At 35.9% G+C, this 22,689-nt stretch overlaps 1 protein-coding gene across 1 annotated transcript; it reads right to left on the bottom strand.

Moving 5' to 3' along the window:
- Positions 1 to 8,021: 8,021 nt before the first annotated feature.
- rhcgb (Rh family, C glycoprotein b) lies at positions 8,022 to 18,998 on the bottom strand. Its single transcript, XM_065297661.2, has 11 exons — positions 18,751 to 18,998; positions 16,212 to 16,404; positions 14,246 to 14,396; positions 14,009 to 14,156; positions 13,765 to 13,931; positions 13,188 to 13,325; positions 12,256 to 12,392; positions 10,590 to 10,714; positions 9,836 to 9,909; positions 9,583 to 9,659; positions 8,022 to 8,762 (listed from the first exon to the last, which is right to left on the bottom strand). Exons 1-11 carry the CDS (start codon positions 18,962 to 18,964, stop codon positions 8,732 to 8,734), a joined length of 1,455 nt encoding a protein of 484 aa, XP_065153733.2. The 5' UTR covers positions 18,965 to 18,998; the 3' UTR covers positions 8,022 to 8,731.
- Between the last annotated feature and the right edge of the window lie 3,691 nt (positions 18,999 to 22,689).

Raw genomic sequence — 22,689 nt, 5'->3', positions numbered from 1 at the left:
TCTCCGGCTCGTGCAGCTTTGGTAGCAGTGCTCAGCTTCCTGCCCAGTATGTTCTCTCCTGCAGTGACGTCAGTTGAGGACCAGCCAATAACAGGTGTGGGTGCGCGCAGTGCTGCACACTGACCAATCAGAGCGCAAGGGCGCACGGCGCTTTTGTGCGCTGCAATTGTGATGATGTGACCGTGGGTTCGCCGATGGCAAATTTCTTAATTAACAAAACTGACTGCAGGTCACTGCTTTGATGTGTTTGTTGATTCATTTACTGACTTTCGTAGTTCCCATAATATTGTTGGAGAGACTCGGATAAACAGCCTAGGAAAATAAACTCAAGAGGTGAAGAAGATTTTTGGATAATTAATATAATACACAATCACCAATTATCCGATGAAAGTTTATTAAAAACGATTAGTAACACAGTACATACTTGCAAAATAACATAAAGTTCAAAACTGAATGTCCTGCACATGTGACACACTTTATTTAAATCAAAAGCGCAGCTTTCAAGATTTCTTCTACAAAGATAACTTTATTTAAAAAATAACTTATGATAAAAAACGATTAAATGCATTGTTAAATTGTTATATATATTTGACACATTGATTAAAAACGAAAAAGAAAGTATGATTGCCTGAACATGTCGAATTAGATCGAATTAAAATATTTTTGAAAGTTTGATTGCATTCATTCTCCTCCATTAAAAATATTTCAAAAGTTTTCTTAGTTTAAACGAACGCAGATGCAAGAAAAAGTGTAAACTATCAAGTTAGTGACTATCAACATTTTTTAAGAATGTCAATTTCCTTTTTCCTAATTGTTATTGTTTGTATTTATATTTTTCTACAGATCACTAGGACTATAAATAAATATAAATATATTATTCAAAGTAGTAGTAGTTTATTTTCAACATTTTTGTTTCTCTTATGTCAGCAGTGAGCGCGAGGGTTTAGACCTGTACGAAAAAACAGCAACAATTACGAGAATCGTTTGTATAGAAATACATACCCTTCTAAAAATAAATATTTTCGATTTTTCATGAAATAAATATACACCTGAGGATATCGATAAAATAGCCACAAACCATGTAAACTTTATCTTAATAAAGCAGCTATATATATTGCTGACCAAATAAAAGAACAGAAGGGAAAAGAAAACATTTATGAAATATATAAGCAGAATGCTGTATATAGAAGAGATACATTTTAGATGATGTGATGTGTATACGTTCAATAAGCTTCAATGAGACACCGACGCAAAGTATAAAGCAACCTATTTTTTTCCTAGCACATATGAAATTTTTCACATTGCTCAGAATATTTCTGGAATTCCTAAACCATACAAAAATCCGTTTGTACACATACTATCGAATGTATTTATATTTTGTTGATATGTTCATCAGAAAACTTCAATTTATATTTAACATACCCCTTAGACATGGGAGACTTAACTGAACAAAAGTTTGTGTCAGACAGACTACTAAAGGATCTTGGACTTGAACTTGAAACTTGGAGACATCTGCCTCACCAGAAAACGTGCAGTAATTTTAGAGCATTTCAAGACATAGACACGTTTTAGTTCACAAAATATATTCAAAGATGTACTTGTAGATAAATATTTTTAAAATGTTTGTTATTCGTGAATTAAAACTAAACATGTTTACTGTAAGGAATATTTGATATTACATATAAAAAATGATGTAATGTATAAACTTACCATGCTTAGTTTTTACTCAAACGCAATTGCGAATTGCAAAAACTGCAAAATTAGTTTTTAAGACCCCCTGATAAAGTGTCCAAAGGAATTCGTGTCTACATTCCTCCATTCTTAATCACGACCATAATACAACATCGACTCGTGCTGAGGGGTAAAGTGACAGCTGGTCTTGACCTCTGACCCCTGCTGTCTGGAGAGCAGTCATGACAGAGGGGGTCAGCCGCTGCAGGGAGGGTGGCTGTCTGGGAAAGCTGATCCAGACAGTACTAGAACACGTCTGGGTAGGGAGGAGAGAGGAGACATGGTTGGGACAATGTGGTACCCATATATCCCAAAGTCTGAGGGTGTCTGCCCCACCTCAGGGCCCTGACTGGGGCGTGGGGTCCAGACAGAACGAGCGTGTGATCAGCATACGCAAACACATGGGACACGGGAACTCAAGCAGTCATGCAGACAGAGACACAAATGGCACCTCAATTTATTCATGCAGTTTCATTTGATTAGTATTATAATATTAATGAAAGATATTCATAATACAGTATTTCTCTTATAAGGATAATGTGTTAATGTGGCTATACTGATATAGTGTCTACAGTATAAAAAGTGAATATTGGTTCACCTTAAAAGTTATTTCAAGTGGTAACACCTACAAAACTTAAATTTAGGGGCGATTTCCCGGACAGGGATTAGGTTAAACCAGGACTAGGCCTTAGTTTAATAAGGAAATATACATTTTTTAACAAACATGCCTTACTGAAAACATTACTTGTGTGCATTCTGAGGTAAAACAAAGGGCACTGATGTACTTTAAGATATGTCAGTGCAAGTTGTTTTCAGTGTAATCTCCAATTGTAACTTTCCAATAGGTGGGGTCTTAGGTGGAGACTTAAAATAGGCTCTTTGGGCTTTTACCTCTCCCTTCATTGTAAAGACATTGTATTTTCTTGTTTCACCATTTCTTGTTTATATTGTGCAAAATAAAATGAAATATTACCCTAATAACACTAAATACACCATTTCACTAAAATTCTCCAAATTGCTTGAGTTTACGTGTGAATTACAGTCATTCACAAACGCTACCATTTGGGTTAAATAACATAGATAAAAGTGTTCCTGTGTACTCATGGTTGGATAAAATATGCACAATATGCACACCGCCACACATGTCGGTTTAAATAAACCTAAAAAAAACATATTTGACCCAACCATGAGCTAAATCAACCCAGAATTTTCACATCTGTCCCAAAAAGCAATGCTCAGGCTGCGATGGGAAACATGTACTCGGCATCATCTTCAGGTGTAACAGCACATCATGCACTCACACAGGTGCCTCATGGACTCCTTGATGGAGACACAGGACAACTTGCGCAGCCTCGTGTCGATCAATCTTACACATCTACAGTGGCATATTCACTTATTTTGCTTTGGCAACCACTGCACTAAGAAAGTAAAGACAACCAGTCATAGACACATTCACAGTTCAGACTAAAATTATTTTCATCTGCCGGGCTGTTGTATAAAAACTGTAAAATAGACCTGAAAGCCACAGTGGAAAGTATGTAAGCAGTAAGAGGGGGGTTGGATTATTGAGTTAATCTCTTGTTCCTCACCACAGTACACTGACAGGGGTTCTTACCGACCCCTTTGAGTCACCGGATACCTGGAGTGTGCAAGGCATACAGCCGGCGGTGGGTCAGCAGTCATGACAGATGGGGGGTGGTGTTACTGACAGGCTTGAGATCTAAGAAGAACAGGAGCACTTTCTACAAATAAATCAATAAAAACATTTTGTGTTTCATGCCAAATTTGGCATTCGTCTTAAATTAGAAACCTCTGAAGAGGAATTCATTTTGTGAATTCGTTTGGAGCAAGTTGCCTAACTGCTTTATATTTTCTTTATTACCTTCACCTTCTATAATTTTACTCTTTGATTAATTTGTGAATGTTTTTTTTTTTAAAGTTCTGAAAATCCTGCACTGTCAAAAAATGCTGCAAGTCATTTGAACTGACTATTTAAGTATTTATTTGACATAAATTATAAACAAATTAAAATGATTTAACTTAATTTGTTCATTTACTGTCAGAAAAAAGTTTTAAAACTACCTTTTCTGTCACTGGGGTGGTACCCTTAAAGGTTCAGTTTTGTACCTTTTATGGGTATACAACAACACATTTTGGGGTACAATATTATACCTTAAGGACCTATTGTGTACCTTTAAAGGTACAGTTAAATGTTTACCACTTACATTTATCTGTTACAAAATTGGTCCTTAAAGGTACACAAAAGGTCCTTAAGGTATAATATTGTTCCCCAAAAGGTACAATATTTTAATGTGTTGTATACCGATAAAAAGTACAAAACTGAACCTTTGAGGGTACCACCCCAGTGACAGAAAAGGTATTAGGTATAAGGTTTTAAAGTGAAGTCATAGTAAAACAAAAGCAATTTTTTACATTAATGGACAGCTTTAATTGTAACTATTTGCCTATATCTTAAGAAAATTAACCATGGTTTTACTACAGTTAAAGCCAAAAAACAAGGTTACTGTAAAATAGTTACCACAAAATACAGTAAGTTTTGCTAATAGTAATCAATATATCAAAAACCCATCCCAGAATGTTTAGCTTGATGCTGTTTTTTTAGTTTTACTCTGTAAAGACAAAGACTTGTAAATGTTTAATGTTCGTTTAACTTTGAACAAAATGTTGCCAGTATATAACATAAATTCAATGTAGTTACTACACTTTTAACACACACACACACACACACACACAAAAAAACATGGTTTATTTTCGTTAGGGTAGTGTTAAAGCAGGGTCTAGATAAGTTAAAAAAAAATATTTTAATTTTTGTTAAAAGACAAAAGAAAAATTATCAAATATTGTAGGATTAATCTTCTGGTGAAAGTATTTGTCCATCTATCTATAAACAAACTATATCACACTCCAAAACAATGTTGGGCTGTTTTGGTTAGGTTAAATGCAAAGCTTTCTCATGACAATTCATATTTTAAAAGGTGTCTAATGGGTACAACCACATTCATACATTTTTGTAAGATTTGCCTTGACCCCTGTGATGTTGGGGTGGGATTGGAGTTTTATGTTTTTGCATGATTAACTTTGTACAAACACATACAAATGATCCAACTCGTAAAATGTGAGATCAGGCTGGTTTTAATGTGGACAATACAAAAGTTAATTTACACCAGCAGCTGGGTTGGTCCATATTTTACCCAACCATGAGTTAAAACAACCCAGCATTTTAAGAGTATTTAGCAAAGGACTTGAATTCCATACTCTGTTAGAAACAAAAACCTTCATCTAAATCTGCACTGAAGATTTCCATCGATGTTTATCACATATACTGTAGTGCTCAGTAAAGAATTTTACAGCAGACTGCTATCAGCAGTTACTGTATCTGTGAATGAGACTTAGGGAACATCCCATAATAAAGTGTAGGACCATGTCTACATTGTAAATGTGTTTATGGACCTCACTCTCGCAGGCAAGAGCAGATTTACAGGCGTGTTTATGAGGCAAGAGCACAGAAGCCCTCGGACCCTCATAATGTGAATATATAATAGAAAAACAGAAAGCACGTTTTAGACAAAAGTAAAAATGCATCAGGTAACAAAATATCAAAACAAATGGCATCTGCAAATAAATGTTTATAAAAATTTGATTTCAAGGTCATTTTAGTGGATGCAATAAGTTTAGTTTCTTTAAAAAAAAATTCTGGTGTTTTTTGTGTATCTCTCTTCAAGTTTGTACATATGAAGTAAAATGCATAGGTGTATTTTTTCTGACAATCACTTTGTTCATACTAGTACCTCAGAGGGACATATTGGTACCAATGTATACATATCTATACCTTAAGGTGGAATATTAGGACCTTTTTAAAGGGTACAGTACTTTTTTGACAGCTTTATTTATTTAAACTTTAAGTATTTAAACATTCAAATGCATATTTAAATATTTGGTAACACTTTGTTTGTTAACAATTAGTTAATGCATTAGCTTACATAAACTAACAGTGAAGAATAGTTCTATAGCATTTATTAATCTTAGTTTATGTTAATTTTAACATTTAGTAATATATTATTAAAATCAAATTTTTAAACACTTTAAATTAATTAATGCAATATGAACAAACATGAATAACTATATTGTTTATTGTTTGTTAGTTAATGCATTTACTAATGTTTACTAATACAACCTTATTGTAAAGTGTTACCAATAATTAAAATTTTAACAAACGCAAAAAAACAAACATAAATTTTTTTTTTTAACTTAGCAAAATTATTTTTTGTTCAAGGTTTTACTCTTTAAGTGCTATCTTTCTTTCAAATATTTAAAATATATTGATTCATATTTTTTGATTACATTCAAGCATTTTTACATTCAAACACTTTATGGGAGCCCATCTATATAATAATCACTCTATTATCTCTAATCTCTGTATAACATTTATTTTAATATTCATCAAGCTTATCCAGGACCATAATGGTCGCAGCTAATTAAAGGCATGGATATTCTCACCGAATCCTCTCTTTTCACACACAATGTCTTAACCTTTATTTCTCACAGTTCAGCATCAGCCCCACCCAGAACCACACTCCCAATTTTCCCACCCTTTGGCTCGACACCACCTGTCAATCAAAAGACGGGCAATCAGTCATCAGGCGTGAAAAGACCCCTCTCCCTTCCTTCATTCTCTCCCATAACGTTCCTTTATTTCTTTATCCCACTCTTTCTGAATGGGCGTGACATATTTAATCTCCATCACACCTCCTCTATATTCCCGCCGTCGTCCACCATTGGCTGGCTTAATCACCGTCGAGGCAGACAGTGGTGTCTTTTTTAGGGGTCTATAGGATCAACTCGACCCCCCTCCTCCTTCGTACCCCACCTCTCTCCACGCTCTGTGTCTTCAGGGTCAGGGCCCCCCTCGGACCGGGGCCCTTTGAGCGCGGCAAACAGGATCATGTCGAGAATGGAGCTTGATTTAGTTTTAACAGGGGGCTGCGTCCGTCAGTAAGTGGTAAATGAATATACATTAGCTGCGAAAGGACCACGGGGAGGAGAGAACAGAGAAGCACAGATCTGAGTGCTGAGAAGGAGGAAAAGGGGGTGTGAGAGCTCGAATAGAAAGGAAAGGGGCTCTCGCTTTCCTCCACAGGAACCCCAAAGCAGTTAATTGGAACGTTTGTTTGTTCTTTACGTCTTCACTGAGATGAGAGCTAAGATCAAAGTTTGTCACATGTTGATTCCCACAGAATAGAAATTAAAGGCTTGTGCCCACAGCTGCACACTAAAAACTATTTGTTTGTGTCATTGTCTGTGACTAAATGTTGTAAACTATCACTGTCCTTTGGATGTCTCTGCATTACCAGCTGAAGGTCTGGACACACATGTGTTTTTTATTAATAGATTAACAATAGAAAATATAAGTTTTGAAGTAATGCAAGTAAAAGTTTGGGTATTAATAATTTGTTTCACATTTGTCAAGGAAAGGAAAGTTTTTCATGTGTACTGGCTGTTTTTTCTTCACAGTCCAGATCAGATCCTGGATTAAAAAGTAAATTTTTATATGAATAACAATTTTATTTAAAAAAAAAAAAATTATATGCAAGCACTATGCCTATTGCAAGTATTTAAGCATTAACAAGATCACAAGAAATCACAAAGAGAGGTTGAAATAATTTTTACTTCCATTGATTGAAATATAAAGGACATTTTTGGTCAAATCTGTAAATCTGTAAGGTGCATTTACCCCTTAACCTTAAATATCCAGTTATTGGTTTGGTATTGTTGTTAATGGCACAGACATGTGGCATGGTCACCTCTGACATCATCCAATTGACCCCAAACAAGCAAATGTCATGAACTTTCACCCCAACATAAGTTGGCAAGGGACATAAAGATGGTCACCGGTCATAGAGGGCAAGAATTTTTCAAGGGGTTAAAAACTTCATGTCTTGTTAAACCGAATAAAGCATTCATAATCCAGAAAGAGACATTGCTGCCGATTGCACAATTAAAACAATTAAAATATATTTCAATACTAATGTTAAAATTAGAATAATAATGTTTCAATTTTTTAAAACATTCTTCATTAATCAAAATTTAAATATGTTGTTTTTGTATTGCATTTTGTTCATATCAGAATTAAATCTGATGCTATAGTTTGTAAATAAAAAAGACGGCTACTTAAAATGATGTAGGAATTATTTAGATAATTTAATCTGGCAGTAGACAAAAAAATACAGATTTATAACTTTTTATCAATCTTACAATAAAGAAAAGACAATGAACAATCAAACACATATGGTACAACATTTAAGAAAAGAAAAAATATTTACATACAGATTGCACATTGTTGTTCAGTAAAATGTAAAAGTTAAAACATTAAGAAAATATGACATTTACTTCTGAAATAAATGCATACATGCTTAGAAACATTCTGGAAAATAAATGTAAGCTTACAGAAACATTTAAGTATTTTGCTGTTGTTGAAATAATTTTTTTTTTTAAAGGTGAACACAATGTGCATTTGCTGATGCAAGATAAAGACATCAAATTTAGTACACAATGATCAGTAATGTTTGAACAAGAAAATCTTAACACATGTAAATGTAATTTATTTCTATAGGCTAGACATATTAAATATGTAACTGCTTGGTAGTTTAGAGGTTGTCTGGTTTTTGGTACAGTGTCTCTGACCACATTAACAGGAAAATTAATCAACGTTTTTAAAATAGAAATAAATTAATTTTCAACATAAATTTGACTGATTGATAATCTGTAAATATGTCTGAAATTCAAACATTTTAAGACAATGTATATACATCTTTATATGACACCATAAATCATCAGTTCATTAAAATGCATTTACACGTCTTGTGCCAAAAGAAATGTCTGTTTAATTTTGCGTTTTTGGCTGAATGTTGAGGTTAACAGAGAAAAGCAGCAGGAAATCCTGACAGAGGTCACGTCATCACTGCACGCGTGCTGCATCGTGTTAGCGCTGCTCCACGAAATTCGTCTCTGTCCTGCATGAAAAACTCCGGGTTATTTTCACCATAAAACTATATTTTAGCTGCTTCATCGATTAACTCATTTTCGTAAGACGATTTGGTTAAAAGCGTCTGCTTAATGCCTAATGTAAACGTATTTAAACAATTAAGACTCATGCAACGCGGTCATCATGCGCCATCTTGTGGCAGAAAGACGCTATAACACATAACAGCAGAAGAGACCGTAACATAAATCATGTTTAAAAATTGATTTAACATGCGGGCTTCTTCCTATTCGCCTTACTATACACCCCTTTAAACAAGATATTACAGCAAATCCTTAATAATACATTTCATAGTCATTTTTTATGTATAGAATGTTATGCAACGTCGTAGACTTTTTAACGTGTTTTAATATCTACTCATACCAGTTTATGTTTATCAACGGAAATTATCATTATGAAAAGATACGAACGTTTTACTGAACAAATGCGTCCATTAAAACACGTATTAAAATTTCCATAGGGCTTCATGGAGCATTCAACCCACTTGCGCCCCCTATTGGAAAAAAATCAACATTACCGTTTAAAGGGAACAAAGGCTCAGTACATTCCATATTTGCTATTATGTAAGATTATGTAAGATTAAACCGAGAAACTGATTAAACTTAGAAAACTAAACTTGGTTGATGTATTTGACTAAATTATTTGACAAAAAGGCAGTGTTATTTTAAAATGCACAAAAAAGTGCACAGAAAACTGACTAAGCCTTGTCTGTGAAACCGGACTTTTATCATTAAACAGCAAAACGACAGTCTGGTGTCATTAAAAAAAGCAACCAGTCCACCACTACTTACACATCTGCATGATTGTTGGGGATCATGTGATTGGTGTAAGCCAAGATAGGAGGAACACTTTCTTCATCCTCAGGTACCTACAGCCAATAATGAAAGAAAGATTTAAATAAATGTTGAATAAATTGCCTAAAGTAATTTTATAAATTTTCTAAATAGTGTATATCTAAACATAATTATAGGGAAATAAATGATATGCGTTAAACTAAATGAGGAAAACAATCTTTTAAACAGAAGCTTATATGAACCACCTTACCTCCCAATAGCACTCATCATCAAAGCAGTTGTCATCTGCCGGATCGCCCCAGATCGGCAACTTCAGGATACAGCCTATTGGAGAAGGAATATGTTACACAAACAATATGTGACCCTAAACCATTCATTAACTCATTAAGGTCCAATTTTATGAAATTTAGATTTATGCACCATCTAAAGGTTTAATAATATGTTTTTTATTGATGTATGGTTGGTTATGATAGGGCAATATTTGTCTGAGATACAACTATTGGATAATCTGGAATCTTGGGGTGCAAAAAACCTTGAAATATTGAAAAAAAATGCCTTTAAAGTAATTCAAATGAAGTTCTTAGCAATTGCATCCACTCACAAAAAAAATTGTGATATTTATTTACAGTAGTAAATTTACAAAATATCTTGACTTAATATCCTAATGATTTTTGGCATAAAGGAAAAATCAATAATTTCGACCCATACAATGTGTCGTTGGCTATTGCTACAAATATACCCGTGTGACTTAAGGTTTTGTGGTCCAGGGTCACATATGGCATCTCTTAACGCTAATACATTGGTAAATTGCCAGATATTGTATTACACAATCGATTCTAGTATTCATGTCACAAACACACACCTGTCCAGTCTAATGACAGTTTAAACAAATAGCTTTAGATCTTTTTGTATTTGTTGTGCTGTTGTGTAACAGTGATGCACACAAGGGGAAAAAATCACAATATGTTTCACGGATGACTGAACTTTAAAAAGCTTCCATTTACCAACGAAAATGCCACCTCCTATTCCGAAACATAAGGCCACACAAAGTCCGGCTGCCTGGAATCCTCCTTGAGCTGTTGGAACTCGCTTAGCAAACTTCCCCACGAAATCAAATGTATTTGTCAACCTAAAAAGCAAAAGTAAACGTGCGCGTATGTGTCATTATGTGGATTTATAGAGGAATTTCAGGAATTGCTTTTTTGATTAATAAATATTCATCCTGAAGATATTTGAGTTCAATGTAAGAATGTTTCTAAACATTCGCTAGACCCTTTAAACTCTGTGTAAAGTCCGATATTACATTTCTACTCAGCCCAATTTAAATGACGAAACAATTGGCAAATAAATAAAATAAGGTATCAAAATCTTGGAAAATAGGCAGGATTCTCTGCTCTTAAACGGTGGGGGCGTGTCTGCTCTCAGAGCTGAAATCACACCCACTAGTGGGAAAGCTGCCATCTCTGGCCCTGGCCCAAATGGCACACTTCATGTGGACTTTTAGTCTCGTGGCATTAATTGTGCGTGCTCACTTCGTCTACGAGTCCGTAAAGCAGGGTTCCCCAAATCTTACCCTGGAGGGCCGGAGCACTACTGAGTTTAGCTCCAACCCTGATCAAAGCTAATCAATGTCTTCATGATCACTAAAAAATCACAGATGGGTAAGTTTGATTAGAGTTGGACCTAAACTCTGTAGTGCTCCGGCCCTCCAGGGTAAGATTTGGGGAACCCTGCCGTAGAGTGTCCCATCTGTTATTTTTACACTCCGAAGTGTGCTCATCAGCGCCCCCTTTGCACCCTTGATGCGGTCTTCGGCAAAGCCAGAAGTCCTTGCGAAAGAGCAATCAGACGAATCACACTGGGAGGAGCTCACACTGATGGGCAACTTCTCTTCCTATTTCTGGCATGATGCTCGAGTCTGTCCCAAAATGTGACTCCGGTGCACCCTCCTGGACTCACGTCATGGGTCCCTAAGGTCTGCACTACATGATGTCATTGTTGAGGTCATCAAAGTCCACAAGTCCAGAGTGTGCCATTTGGGACAGGGCCTCTCTCAGCTTTTAAATACAGCTATAACCTGGATGGATGCTTGCATTTGTTTTAGGGGCGGGACCATGCATGGGGTCTCCAGTGCATCATGAAGCCAGCATTTAGCCCGAATAATCCTCAAATGTGGAAAAACGCGTACACACCAAACACAAATTTAAAAGATGTGCGCGAGTAGATTACATACAAAGTCAATGCAAAGACGCGAATACTGCGGTGCAATGCAAAATGACGCAAATCAGGTGGCACGAATTAGGTGGCGGGATTGCAGCGAGAACAGCGAGAAAAATTATATCCCATAAGTAATCTAATGTAATCTAATGTGTAATCAAAATATGCCTCACTGAGCGCCAGCGACTAGCCTTTATTTTATTTTGAATGTAAAGCTCTTTATTCCATGCATGTCGGTGTCGCAGCAAGTTGAAAATACTTCAAGAACTTCTTAGAAAGCTGAGTCCGGCACTGGAAAGAAGGAGGAAAGCGGCGCGGTCGCATTTTCTTTGCGGCTTTGTGTTTAGAAACAATTCTCTGAAATGACTTTACACAGACTTTAAACTGTTTAGTTGACATCTTAAACTTCAAATGTCAGGGATGCAAATTTAACATAAGTTTTAACTGGCTCACCCTAACGGCCCATAAACCGTCTCGCTGGCAGCTGCGGCCGAGATGGCGCCCACGATTCCTCCGATGACCCCTGGCATGGCGTGCAGGTTATGAATGCCACAGGTGTCTTGAATCTTCAGTTTCTCCTCCAGGAATGGCTGATGAACATCAACAAGCGCAAGAACATTTATAAACATCCCATCATTAAATACATGACCATGAACACCTCGAAAATCACAGTGCGGTGCAGTCGAGGGCGCACAATGCGAAGCTCGTCACAACATGTATTTAGCCCGTCACGTGTGTGGTTTTTCATTTCAAAATATATGAATTTCACACCTCAAAAACGAAAATGGTCCATTATAGTAATATGAAGATGATGCAAACTTTGTAAACTAGAGTACAGTGGCGCCTCGTGACTGCTCATCCGAGGGGCGCAAATTTATAATATGTGTTCGGTGTGTCATGTGTGTTGCTTGTGTTTTCAAAATATGTGTTTGTTGCGTCATGTGAACCATGTGCATCACATTTTTTGTCAAAATAAGTGCCTGCTGCACACGCGTCAAAACCATTTATGATAAAAAAGACGCTCACGTTCACAAAATACACGCAAGACACTCCCTTAACATTAAACTCTGATTACGCATGAGATTATGTGAGTATCTGGCAAACGCGAGCGTCTCTTTTATCATAAACCCTTTAGACGCATCTGCAGCAGGCACTTATTTTGACAAAACATATGATGCACATAGGTTCACTCGACGCGCAGAACACATATTTTGAAATTACAAACCACACACATGACGGGCTACATACATGTTGTGACAAACTTCGCATTGAGCGCCCTCGAAAAAAGAAGTCACCGGCTGCCACTGCTAGAGTAAAAAATGACTGCTGGAATAAAGTCCATTAGTCCTTTACATGTGCAAGACAGCAAGTAAAACAAAACTCACAGAGATGAAAATATAGCCCAGTGTTGATATAATCCCACAAAAGAAGCCCACGATCAAAGCACCATACGGAGACAACATAAATTCAGCAGCTGTTCCTACAGCAACTCCTCCAGCCAATGTCGAATTCTGGATGTGAACCTGGAGAGAATGAAAACATTTTAGACAATCCCTCCAGCGGGGAATGAATTGTTTCATGTTAAATTAAGGATTTTAAACATATTTGGTATAATGGCCATTTCCATTAAGGTAAAAAAAATTATGAGCCATTTCCAAGTTCGTTTAATGTCACCACTAGAGGGCATTTTATGTAAGGAATAAGACAAGGAAGACTGGCAGGAACATAGTAGGGAAGAGCATGGCACAACCTGACACATTTAGTCATGAAAAAATTGGAGTTTGATTTAGTTTGTATTTTTACACAAGCAACACACACACACATCTGTGCTACAAATGAACAGATGAATTAAAAGTAAAGTTGGCACACCAAAGCTCCGAACGACGTATAAAACACTACAAACAGCTTGTAGTAGCACACCAATTTGTGTGTAATCTAATAACTAAAATGAAAAAATGCTACCATGTCTAGCTTTCCATGTTTCTCGAACAGGCTGGACATGGCCATCGCGGTCAGGACGGTGGAGGCCAGAGCCAGGTAAGTGTTGATGGCCGCTCTGTGCTGACCGTCTCCATGATCAGCGATGGCGGAGTTGAAACTGGGCCAGAACATCCAGAGGAACAGAGTGCCTGCGTGAACGGAAGAAAAATCATCCTACCGGTACCTTTTGTTATAAATACAGTGTTTTATATCTAACAGGCTTTACCAATCATGGCAAACATGTCCGAGTGGTAAACCGATCCGTTCAGGAGTTTGCTCTTATCCAAGTTCGGCCTATACAGAACCCACGATATGGACAGACCGTAATAAGCACCAAACGTGTGGATCACCATAGAGCCACCAGCATCTTTAGCCTGACAAGACATTGCACAGAGTATTACATATACATACATATTCTGTTTGTCCAAACAATGGAAGACTACTGGGTGAAAATTAGTCTCACATGGATAATATTGAGGATGATGAACTCTTCAACAGCAAACAGCGTGACGCCAAACAAAGTCATCACCAGCAGCTGAACGGGGCTGACCTTCCCCAACACGGCACCGTACGCTATCAGACAACCCGCCACACAGAAATCTGCATTGATCAGGCTAAAAAAACAGAAGCATATGTGACCCTTATATCTATATATTTATATACCTATAGGATATATACTGACATTGGTTATGTGGGATGATTTCCATTAAGCGACCCTGACCCGACCCTGTCCTTCATTTTAAAGGAAAGATCTAAATCTCTACCGTTAAAAAAATAAACAGTACTGTACTGTACTTTACTCTACTCTCTGTCTTGTTGGTCAAGCTTAGAGTTTTAAATTAATGTTTAAACACAAAACAAATATTGCCTGTGGGATACTGGAGATAAACAGCAGAGAGGTTTAATCAACACAACGACCGACCACAATCATTAATTAAGTGGCACTGCCAGTAAACAGGACACCTAAGATTACTTCAATATTGTTGATGTAATTTTAATCTATCACTACAAACTATATATCGTTGAAAAGGTCTAAGCCTCTAGAATAGACATTTCAACAGTGTTTTATAAAATACATTCTGTAGGGAGAGTAACTGATTCATTTAGGAAGAGAATGTGCCTCAAAACATTTCTATCCTGCTAAATGTCACTGTTAAGGCAGCGGGATGCTTACGTGTCCTTACTACGTGATTTATTTGCATAAGAATTCTTATCTAATCATGACAAACTATATATATTGTTTGAAAGCTCTAAGGGTGTAGTTTTCATTTATCATCAGGATTTTGGAAAAGATATGACATAGTGAGAGCCATTTTCTAAAATGCCACAGGCCCACATGTGGGCCCATGTTGTTATTATATATTTATTATATCACTAATACCCTATCGAAACCTAAAATATCTTGACAAACTATATATCATTGGAAAACTCTGAGAGTGTAGTTTTAATATTTCATTACCTTTTTGGGGAAATTACGACATGGTGAGAATCAGTTTCTAAAATGTCACGAGGCCACAGGTGGACCCAATTTGTTTTTACGTATGTATAGCACTAATACCCTGTTCAAATCTAAACAAACTATATATCATTGGAAAGCTCTAAGAGTGTAGTTGCCATTTATCATCACCATTTTGACAAAGAAATGACGTAGTGAGAGTTATTTTCTAAAAGGTTTTCTAAAATTTGTTTTTACATATTTCTAACGCTAAACCTCTACTCTAAACCCAAAAAATCTTGATAAACTACCGTATATATCACTAGAAAGCTCTCAGAATGTAGTTTTCATAAGATCATCTGATGATAGAAATAATGTAGTGACAGTTTTTTTGTTACATTTCCCACAATAAGAAAGCATATTAGTTTTCTATATTTATAACAGTATATCCTAGTATAAATCTACAAAAATGTTGACAAAGTATGTATCATTGGAAAGCTCTAAGAATATAGTTTTCATATTTCAAAACATTTTGGCAGTAATAATAATGCAGTGACAGTAATTTATTAATTTGTGACAAGAGTATGCAGCAAACCGTTGACACCTAGTGGCTGTTGTTGGTAAAACCACTAAAAGTGTGACACAAACCTCATTTTTTTTTGTGATTTTAATTTCAAATTTGGATCACAACTGCTTGAGACATATGGCCTCATGTTTACATTATTAATTTCTTGAGATATTTACCTACTTTTTATATTTTTTTTGGATTATTTTTATATATTAAAATAAATGTAAACTGCTATAACAATTTGTCAGTGCAAAATCTTAAATTGTCTTCTTTTAAACAAGACCGAGATTAGGCTTCTAGACCCAAAAATGCCAGAGTTATATTAATTTAAAGATGCAATTCAACTTTTCACCCCCCATCCCGACTCAAAAAGGTGGGGTGATGCCTAAAAAGTTAAAGGTAACTCACAAATGAGAATAAACATACTTTTCTATGCCGATCTTGATCTTTCCATCGGTGTAATCCAGGGAATGAAACCAGCCCTGCATCAGAAGAGCCCACTGGATGCCGAAAGCCGCAATCAGGAAGTTGAATCCCACCGCTCCGAATCCGTACTTCTTCAAGAAGGTCATGAGAAACCCGAAGCCCACGAAGATCATGACGTGGACGTCTTGAAAACCTGCAGAAAGAATCGAAAACACAATGACTATCAATTGAAAAATGGATATTTAATGATCATGACGTGAACGTGCTATTGTTGGCATAATAGTTTTTTGGAAATAAAAAAAGTCATTGATATCCATTACAAGTGGCAGTTGAAAGCACCATTATATCTTGATACCAGGGAACAATTCGTTGATTTTAAGGGTCATTAAGACATGCCATCAAGAGGACAATCGGTTGACAGTTTAAAGAATGACATCTATACAATTTCAGAGATGAAAAGGACCATACACTTAGATTTACAACTGACACACCCACATGTTAATGCTCAAACATATGTTTCATCACGTCCGAGGTGATGAATGTAACCGGAGGTCAATATGACACTGTAAATGTAGCAGATCTGTACATGATCGGTTAATGAGCTTCTCTGAAAAAGATGGGGTTGGGTTGTTTTTTGTGAAGATGTTTTGCATTTTCCACAACAAAATCCAAGGGCACGACAATGCTGGTGACACCATGAACCTATCATGTCAAAAGTTAATGACAACAGACAATGCTGCGGTATCTGAACAAGCCCTTATTTGCACAGTAATAAAGACCTTGCTGTCATTGTTACCATAAATGGAATAACAGAAACCAAAAACATTTTGGTTCCCTAATCAGGCGGGCAAGAATGATGCTTCGCCTTGAAATCGATGTGTTACAATCATATAACCCAGATAGCAGATGAACAGATGGAGCTGCTGACTTCGGCGCAGATCTGTCCCAAAGTCCACAAAACCAACAGACTGCCAAAACACACCATTATGCCCCTTTCAGTTGGGGCTTATAAAGTGAATTCTTATTGCACACTGAAGGAATTGTTCAAATGAATGCAACAGGTGTGATACATTAGACACATTAAACTGTATCAAATTTTACATCATCAACAATGCCTGTTTATACAAAACACTCCACCCTGTCTAGTACTTTTGCGGACAGATTTCCATAATCACTGAACACCCTGGTGAAGTCTGGTCCTCAAGTACTACTAAGAGATGAACTCCAGTTACACTTCAAGCAGAACAATTGCAACAATACGCCTGGATGACATTCGATCGCCCCCCGACAATAGTTGCGTTCGCACCTGTCACGTACGACTCGAGTCTTCGAGAAGTCAAGCACAGAAAACAGTCGGATCCAAAGATCTTTACATGACAGAAACACCTTCAAAGACTCTAAAGATGACAAACGATTTAGATACATAACCACTTCACGTACATACATCTCTCCCTGTAGCAGACACAAAAGAGTATTTGCAGTGAAAACAGCACTTCATATAGACTCCCATTCAAACCGTGTAGATGAAAAGGTATAAGTGTCAGAGTTAGATGAGTGTTTAAGCCTGTAGATATACAGTAGCATAGTTAGTTTTGTACTGGAATATTTGTAAATGTCATGCTGTGGTGCACCATCCTGTATTGTTGCATGATTTGTTTGCTAGCATTTGACTAAATCTCAAATAAATTGTGGAGGTTTTCCGATTAAAGTGCTACACAAGAGATACACAGGTGATCAAGAACGTGCAATGATGTGGTAGTCCTGATGAAAAATAAATGCATTATAAATTTAATGAATTATGAACCATCACTTGCAAAATTCCTTCATGTAGTGTGTTCTTCCAGTATGATTTAATGGTGTCTGTTGGTTCCCATTATCTATATAACATCTCACCAATAGTAGCCAACACCTTACCAGTAAAGACCTTCTGAGACCAGGTTAGCTTTCATTAAAACCATTATAATTCCCAGTATGATTAACTATTAAATCCATTAGCATTTTTGTGACGTCTGGTGTTTTTAAGCAGGGAGAACTGGACACTGAAATGGTCACCCTTACAAAAATGAACCATGGTTTTATAAAAAAAAAAAAATGATTAGTGTAGTGGTTGCCACAAAATAACAATGATTTTGAAAACTATGGTTCATGGTCAGTGAAGTAAAACCATGGTTAAATTTCGTAAGAGCAATCATTAACACTGAAAATGTTTAGTTCTTAAATAACATGCAAAACATTTTGGTTTGTAAAGTGCACAAATTTTCTTTTTAAATGTAATGGCATCAATGTATCCCTATAGTACATCCCTGTCTCTGTGTTATTTTAATCGCAAAATTATAAACATTTAAAATAATATATTTTTTAAATAAATAATAAAAAGAAATACAATAATAAAGAACAATGTAATATTTAAATACAAAAAAATATAATTAAAACAAGAACATTTATTACACAACAAAATCGTAAAATGTATTATTAAATTAAACTAATTAAATTATTAATATATATATACAGAAAACATCAGTGAAAGCAAAGCACTTACTGGGATATCTGAAGTAGTAGTCATTCTCAATATCACTTGTTACATTATTATGCTTTTTGAATTCAACCCAGTGTGTGTCTGACTCCTCATTATACCGCACAAAAACCCCAAAAAGTACGATCATAGCCAGCTGCCAGATCAAACAGACGGTGGGTAAACTCCATTTCATATTAGTGTTTTTGGGGCGATCGCAGGCACGGAGGCAGTTCCCCATTTCTGCTGTTAGAGAGCAACCTGCTGATGCTGCTAAAACATGTGGACGCGCATTAGTGCCACTTATAAACGCATCGGGAGCGCGGAGGTGTGTCTGCCTCTTCGTTCCTCGCCCCTTGGGCACAAAGGATAGACAGAAAAATGTTTAAGGATGAATGGTAACTGAACTTTGTGCCAGATGATTTATGATTGATTTCAGTGCAGCTGTATAGGCCTATTGTATGGGATATTTGAAATCGGTCCAGATTGTCGAATAAAACTTTTAATTTTGGAAGGATGAGCGAATTTGAGAATACAAATTGACTTTATTTAGGTGATAATACCAATAGGAAATATTAAAAAGAAGGCAATTATTATAATATAAAATATTATAATCCAGCGTTGTCACGCGCAATAACGATTGTATTTACGTAATGACGTGTGTATGTAGTTTCAAATGGGCACTGCTGCCTACTTTTTAAAATTATTGCGCAGTGTTGTATAGCTTTAAATATAATTGTATTTTATTTTATTTTTAAATAATAATAATAATTAATTAAACACCAACGTTTTACACAATACATTCATATCGTTAACAATATATCAGAGATTCTGCCATAGGACCACAAATTGTTGTCACGTGACCTTAACGTGTACGCATTTCGGAGTAAAATTATTGGTTTCTGTGCGATCTTAAAATGTAAAAATATAGCTGTCCAATCAAATAACCAGAGATATGTTAAAAATAGTGACTTTGAAATCGTGGCCTGCATTGCATTTTGGATATTCACGTCTGTCTGTCTGTCTGTGCATGCATTCCATATAATATATAACACTGTAAAAATAACTTTGCTGCCTTAAAAATTTTTGTTAAATCAACTCAGATTTACAAGTCTTGTCAACAGAAATTAGTTGTCACAACTTGTAAAATATAGTTGAGAAAAGTCAACTTAAATTTCTAAGTTATAACAACTCACCTGTAGTTATAACAACTCATCTCTAGTCAAGATAAATAATAGTAAGTTGAAAATTTTTTACAGTGTAGTTTGTTTAAATACTCTGAATTTTCTTTTTTTACTTGTATAGTTGCATTATGTCTATGAAAAATAAATCATGACATTGATGCATATAACTTTAAAATATAAAGGCTACTGAGGTGGTTCTTATAAATGCTATAGCTGGGCAATTTTTCGTTTTTTTTTTTTTTGCATTATGGCTGGTTTGTGTACCTGTTTATAACCTCTGCCAGTTTTGAATAGCTAGTCCTATGTAGTTACATAACGAAATGCATGTATTTGTCATGCTTGGTAACGTCTCTGTCCACAGGCAAAGCCTCTGCGGACACGCTGGTCACCCTGCATATTATTGGACTAAATTGTTACTGATTTATTAGATAGAGAATGTTCCTGCTGTACACACGTCTGAGGACACGACGTTCCTGCAGTTTTCCCTTGTAATTGATTGTGGCTACTAGGAAATTGACATGAGAAGGGTGTAGTCTAACTCCCGAGGGTCCAAACATTGTGCGAAGAGGGACTTGCCCTGCTTATAGCTACATTTTTATTATGATCTTATTATTTCTGTTTCTATCTTCTGTCTTTCTGACATATATCACAAAGGTGGTGTCGTCTTGACAGCTTTTTGATTTTGACACATCGTGACCACTTACTTTTCACTTTCCACTATCAAAAATTCCACATTGTTGTCACATCAAACATGCACCTTTCTACCTTTTGCAGCGGGCCCACTTTGCACATCCTGTACAGTAAATGTCCTTTAATATTTGTATGTTTTAGTCAAATTTCTGAATATTTCTTTTATTTGTTGTATTAGTACTCTCTTCAGTAAACCAAGACAAATTCCTTATACGTGTAAACCCGCAGTACTTGGCACAAAAGCTGATTCTGATCTATTGAACAGGTAGGATTTTTTATATAAAATGTTCTGTTTTTTGTGAGGCTTGTCGTATTTGTCTTATAAGTCTTTTTAATAAAATAAAGCCTTTTAATTCAGTTTAAACTGTTCCTGAGGCTACTTACAGAGAAAGAGGTTTATTGTAAATATCGGCAATTAAATGAACCATCATGATCCCTGTAGTACTGGTACAATGTAGTAACCTCCATTAGATCCAGTCAGTTGATTTTAAAACTTTTGCTGGAGGAGTTAAAAATTGGGTTTGCGTCATTGGGTGTACTGTATGCTAGTGAGCTGAAGGACACCGTTATTAACTTGTAATATTTATAAAACTTTGATGTATTCGTACAGTTGATATGAGTCATCATTTTCTTCTGCAATTGGTTGTGGTAATTAAAATTTAACCCCACAGTGTCCTTACATTTGCACTCTTCTCTTGCCGAGCCCAGACCGCAAATGTAATGCCTCTTGTAAGCCACCTTTTCATTCAATGCATTGAACTATTTCCGAACAAAATATCATTTTCATTTGAGTATGTGGTAATTTAATGTATTTAGAAGTGAACTTGCAATAAGTGTCAGAAAAAGTGATCAAAAAAAGTGCATCACTGGGGCAGTAACCTTTAAAAAGGTACAAAATGCACTCTTTGTTACCCATATGAGGTACTAATATGAACAATTCAGGTGCAAACGTGTTATGTTTGAAAGGGTACCACCCCCAGTGACAGCTAGGTGGGACCATAATTTTCTGACAGTGGAGTCACAGTGTAGCTTTTGCACAATTTCAAGACTACATTGACAATGGTTTGCTTGCATCCTCCTATTTGTAATATACTGCATGTTGACATCCCATAAAAAACTTTAGATAATATTTTAACCTTTCCTCTGTTGAATTTGACATTTGATGGCCATCTTACCCTTATTTTTACCTGATATGTTTAGCCATCATCATTTGATGGTGTTACTGAATGAGGTTTGTATCGGTTCAATGTGTGACCCCTGCTAATCAACCCTTATTACATATTAACCATTCGCATTTCTTTTTAAACTAGATTGAACAATAGAAGAGATTAATAAATTGTTTCCTATTGCTTTCTCGCATGTTTACTAATACAACAGATGTTCCTCTAAATGTTAGTATCGCTGTGTTTATAGTGCCAGGTAAGATGGCTGATAAATGTATCATACACAAAACGCACACAAGGGCTCGTGTTGTGGTGTGAAACAGATGACACAGGTCTCCTCAGACTGGTTTAGTGTTAGTTACAGAAACCATCACCTGGAATTAATTAGTATATGAGTCCGGGGAGCATTTAAACAACGGCAGAATGGTTTCACATTGTGGGTCAGATGCTTTTGGGCTTGTTTTTTTGGCACACACATATCTCATAAATGATACTAAAATAAACCATTGTACAAAAGGCTTAGGACACTTAAAAAATGCAGCATGAAGTTTAAACAACTTAATTATGCAAGTCATTTCAACCTATTTTTATTAACTTTTATAAAATAATGAACTCCATTAAAAATGGTCAAAAAATGCATCACTGGGGCAGTAACCTTTTAAAAGGTACTAATATGCTCTTTTTAACACGTTTATGCACTTAAGTTGTCAAGTTAAAGTAACACAATCATATTTATTGATATAAAAAAAATTTTTTACAGTGTTGAGCATTGCATTGACAGTGCAAAATAATGTGGGTTCAATCCCCGTGAACGTACATTATGATAAAACATACATTGCTTTGGATAAAGTGTCGGCTAAATGCATGAAAGTAATACAATGTTATCTATTTATTGTCCTTGTAAAATGGTGAAAGAGCTCATTAGTATC

The sequence above is a fragment of the Paramisgurnus dabryanus genome, chromosome 23 (assembly GCF_030506205.2).
Source record: "Paramisgurnus dabryanus chromosome 23, PD_genome_1.1, whole genome shotgun sequence".
Lineage (NCBI taxonomy): Eukaryota > Metazoa > Chordata > Actinopteri > Cypriniformes > Cobitidae > Paramisgurnus > Paramisgurnus dabryanus.
This window is presented reverse-complemented; position numbering and strand designations above follow the sequence as displayed.

What these genes read in the sequence shown, in the direction of transcription:
- rhcgb (XM_065297661.2), bottom strand. Translation starts at nt 18,964, where the DNA reads ATGGGGAACTGCCTCCGTGCCTGCGATCGCCCCAAAAACACTAATATG. An exon ending in CTACTACTTCAGATATCCCA is followed by an intron (nt 16,405 to 18,750) that starts GTAAGTGCTTTG and finishes TTCTTTCTGCAG; the next exon opens with GTTTTCAAGACGTCCACGTC. An exon ending in ACGGTTTATGGGCCGTTAGG is followed by an intron (nt 10,715 to 12,255) that starts GTGAGCCAGTTA and finishes TTTGCTTTTTAG; the next exon opens with GTTGACAAATACATTTGATT.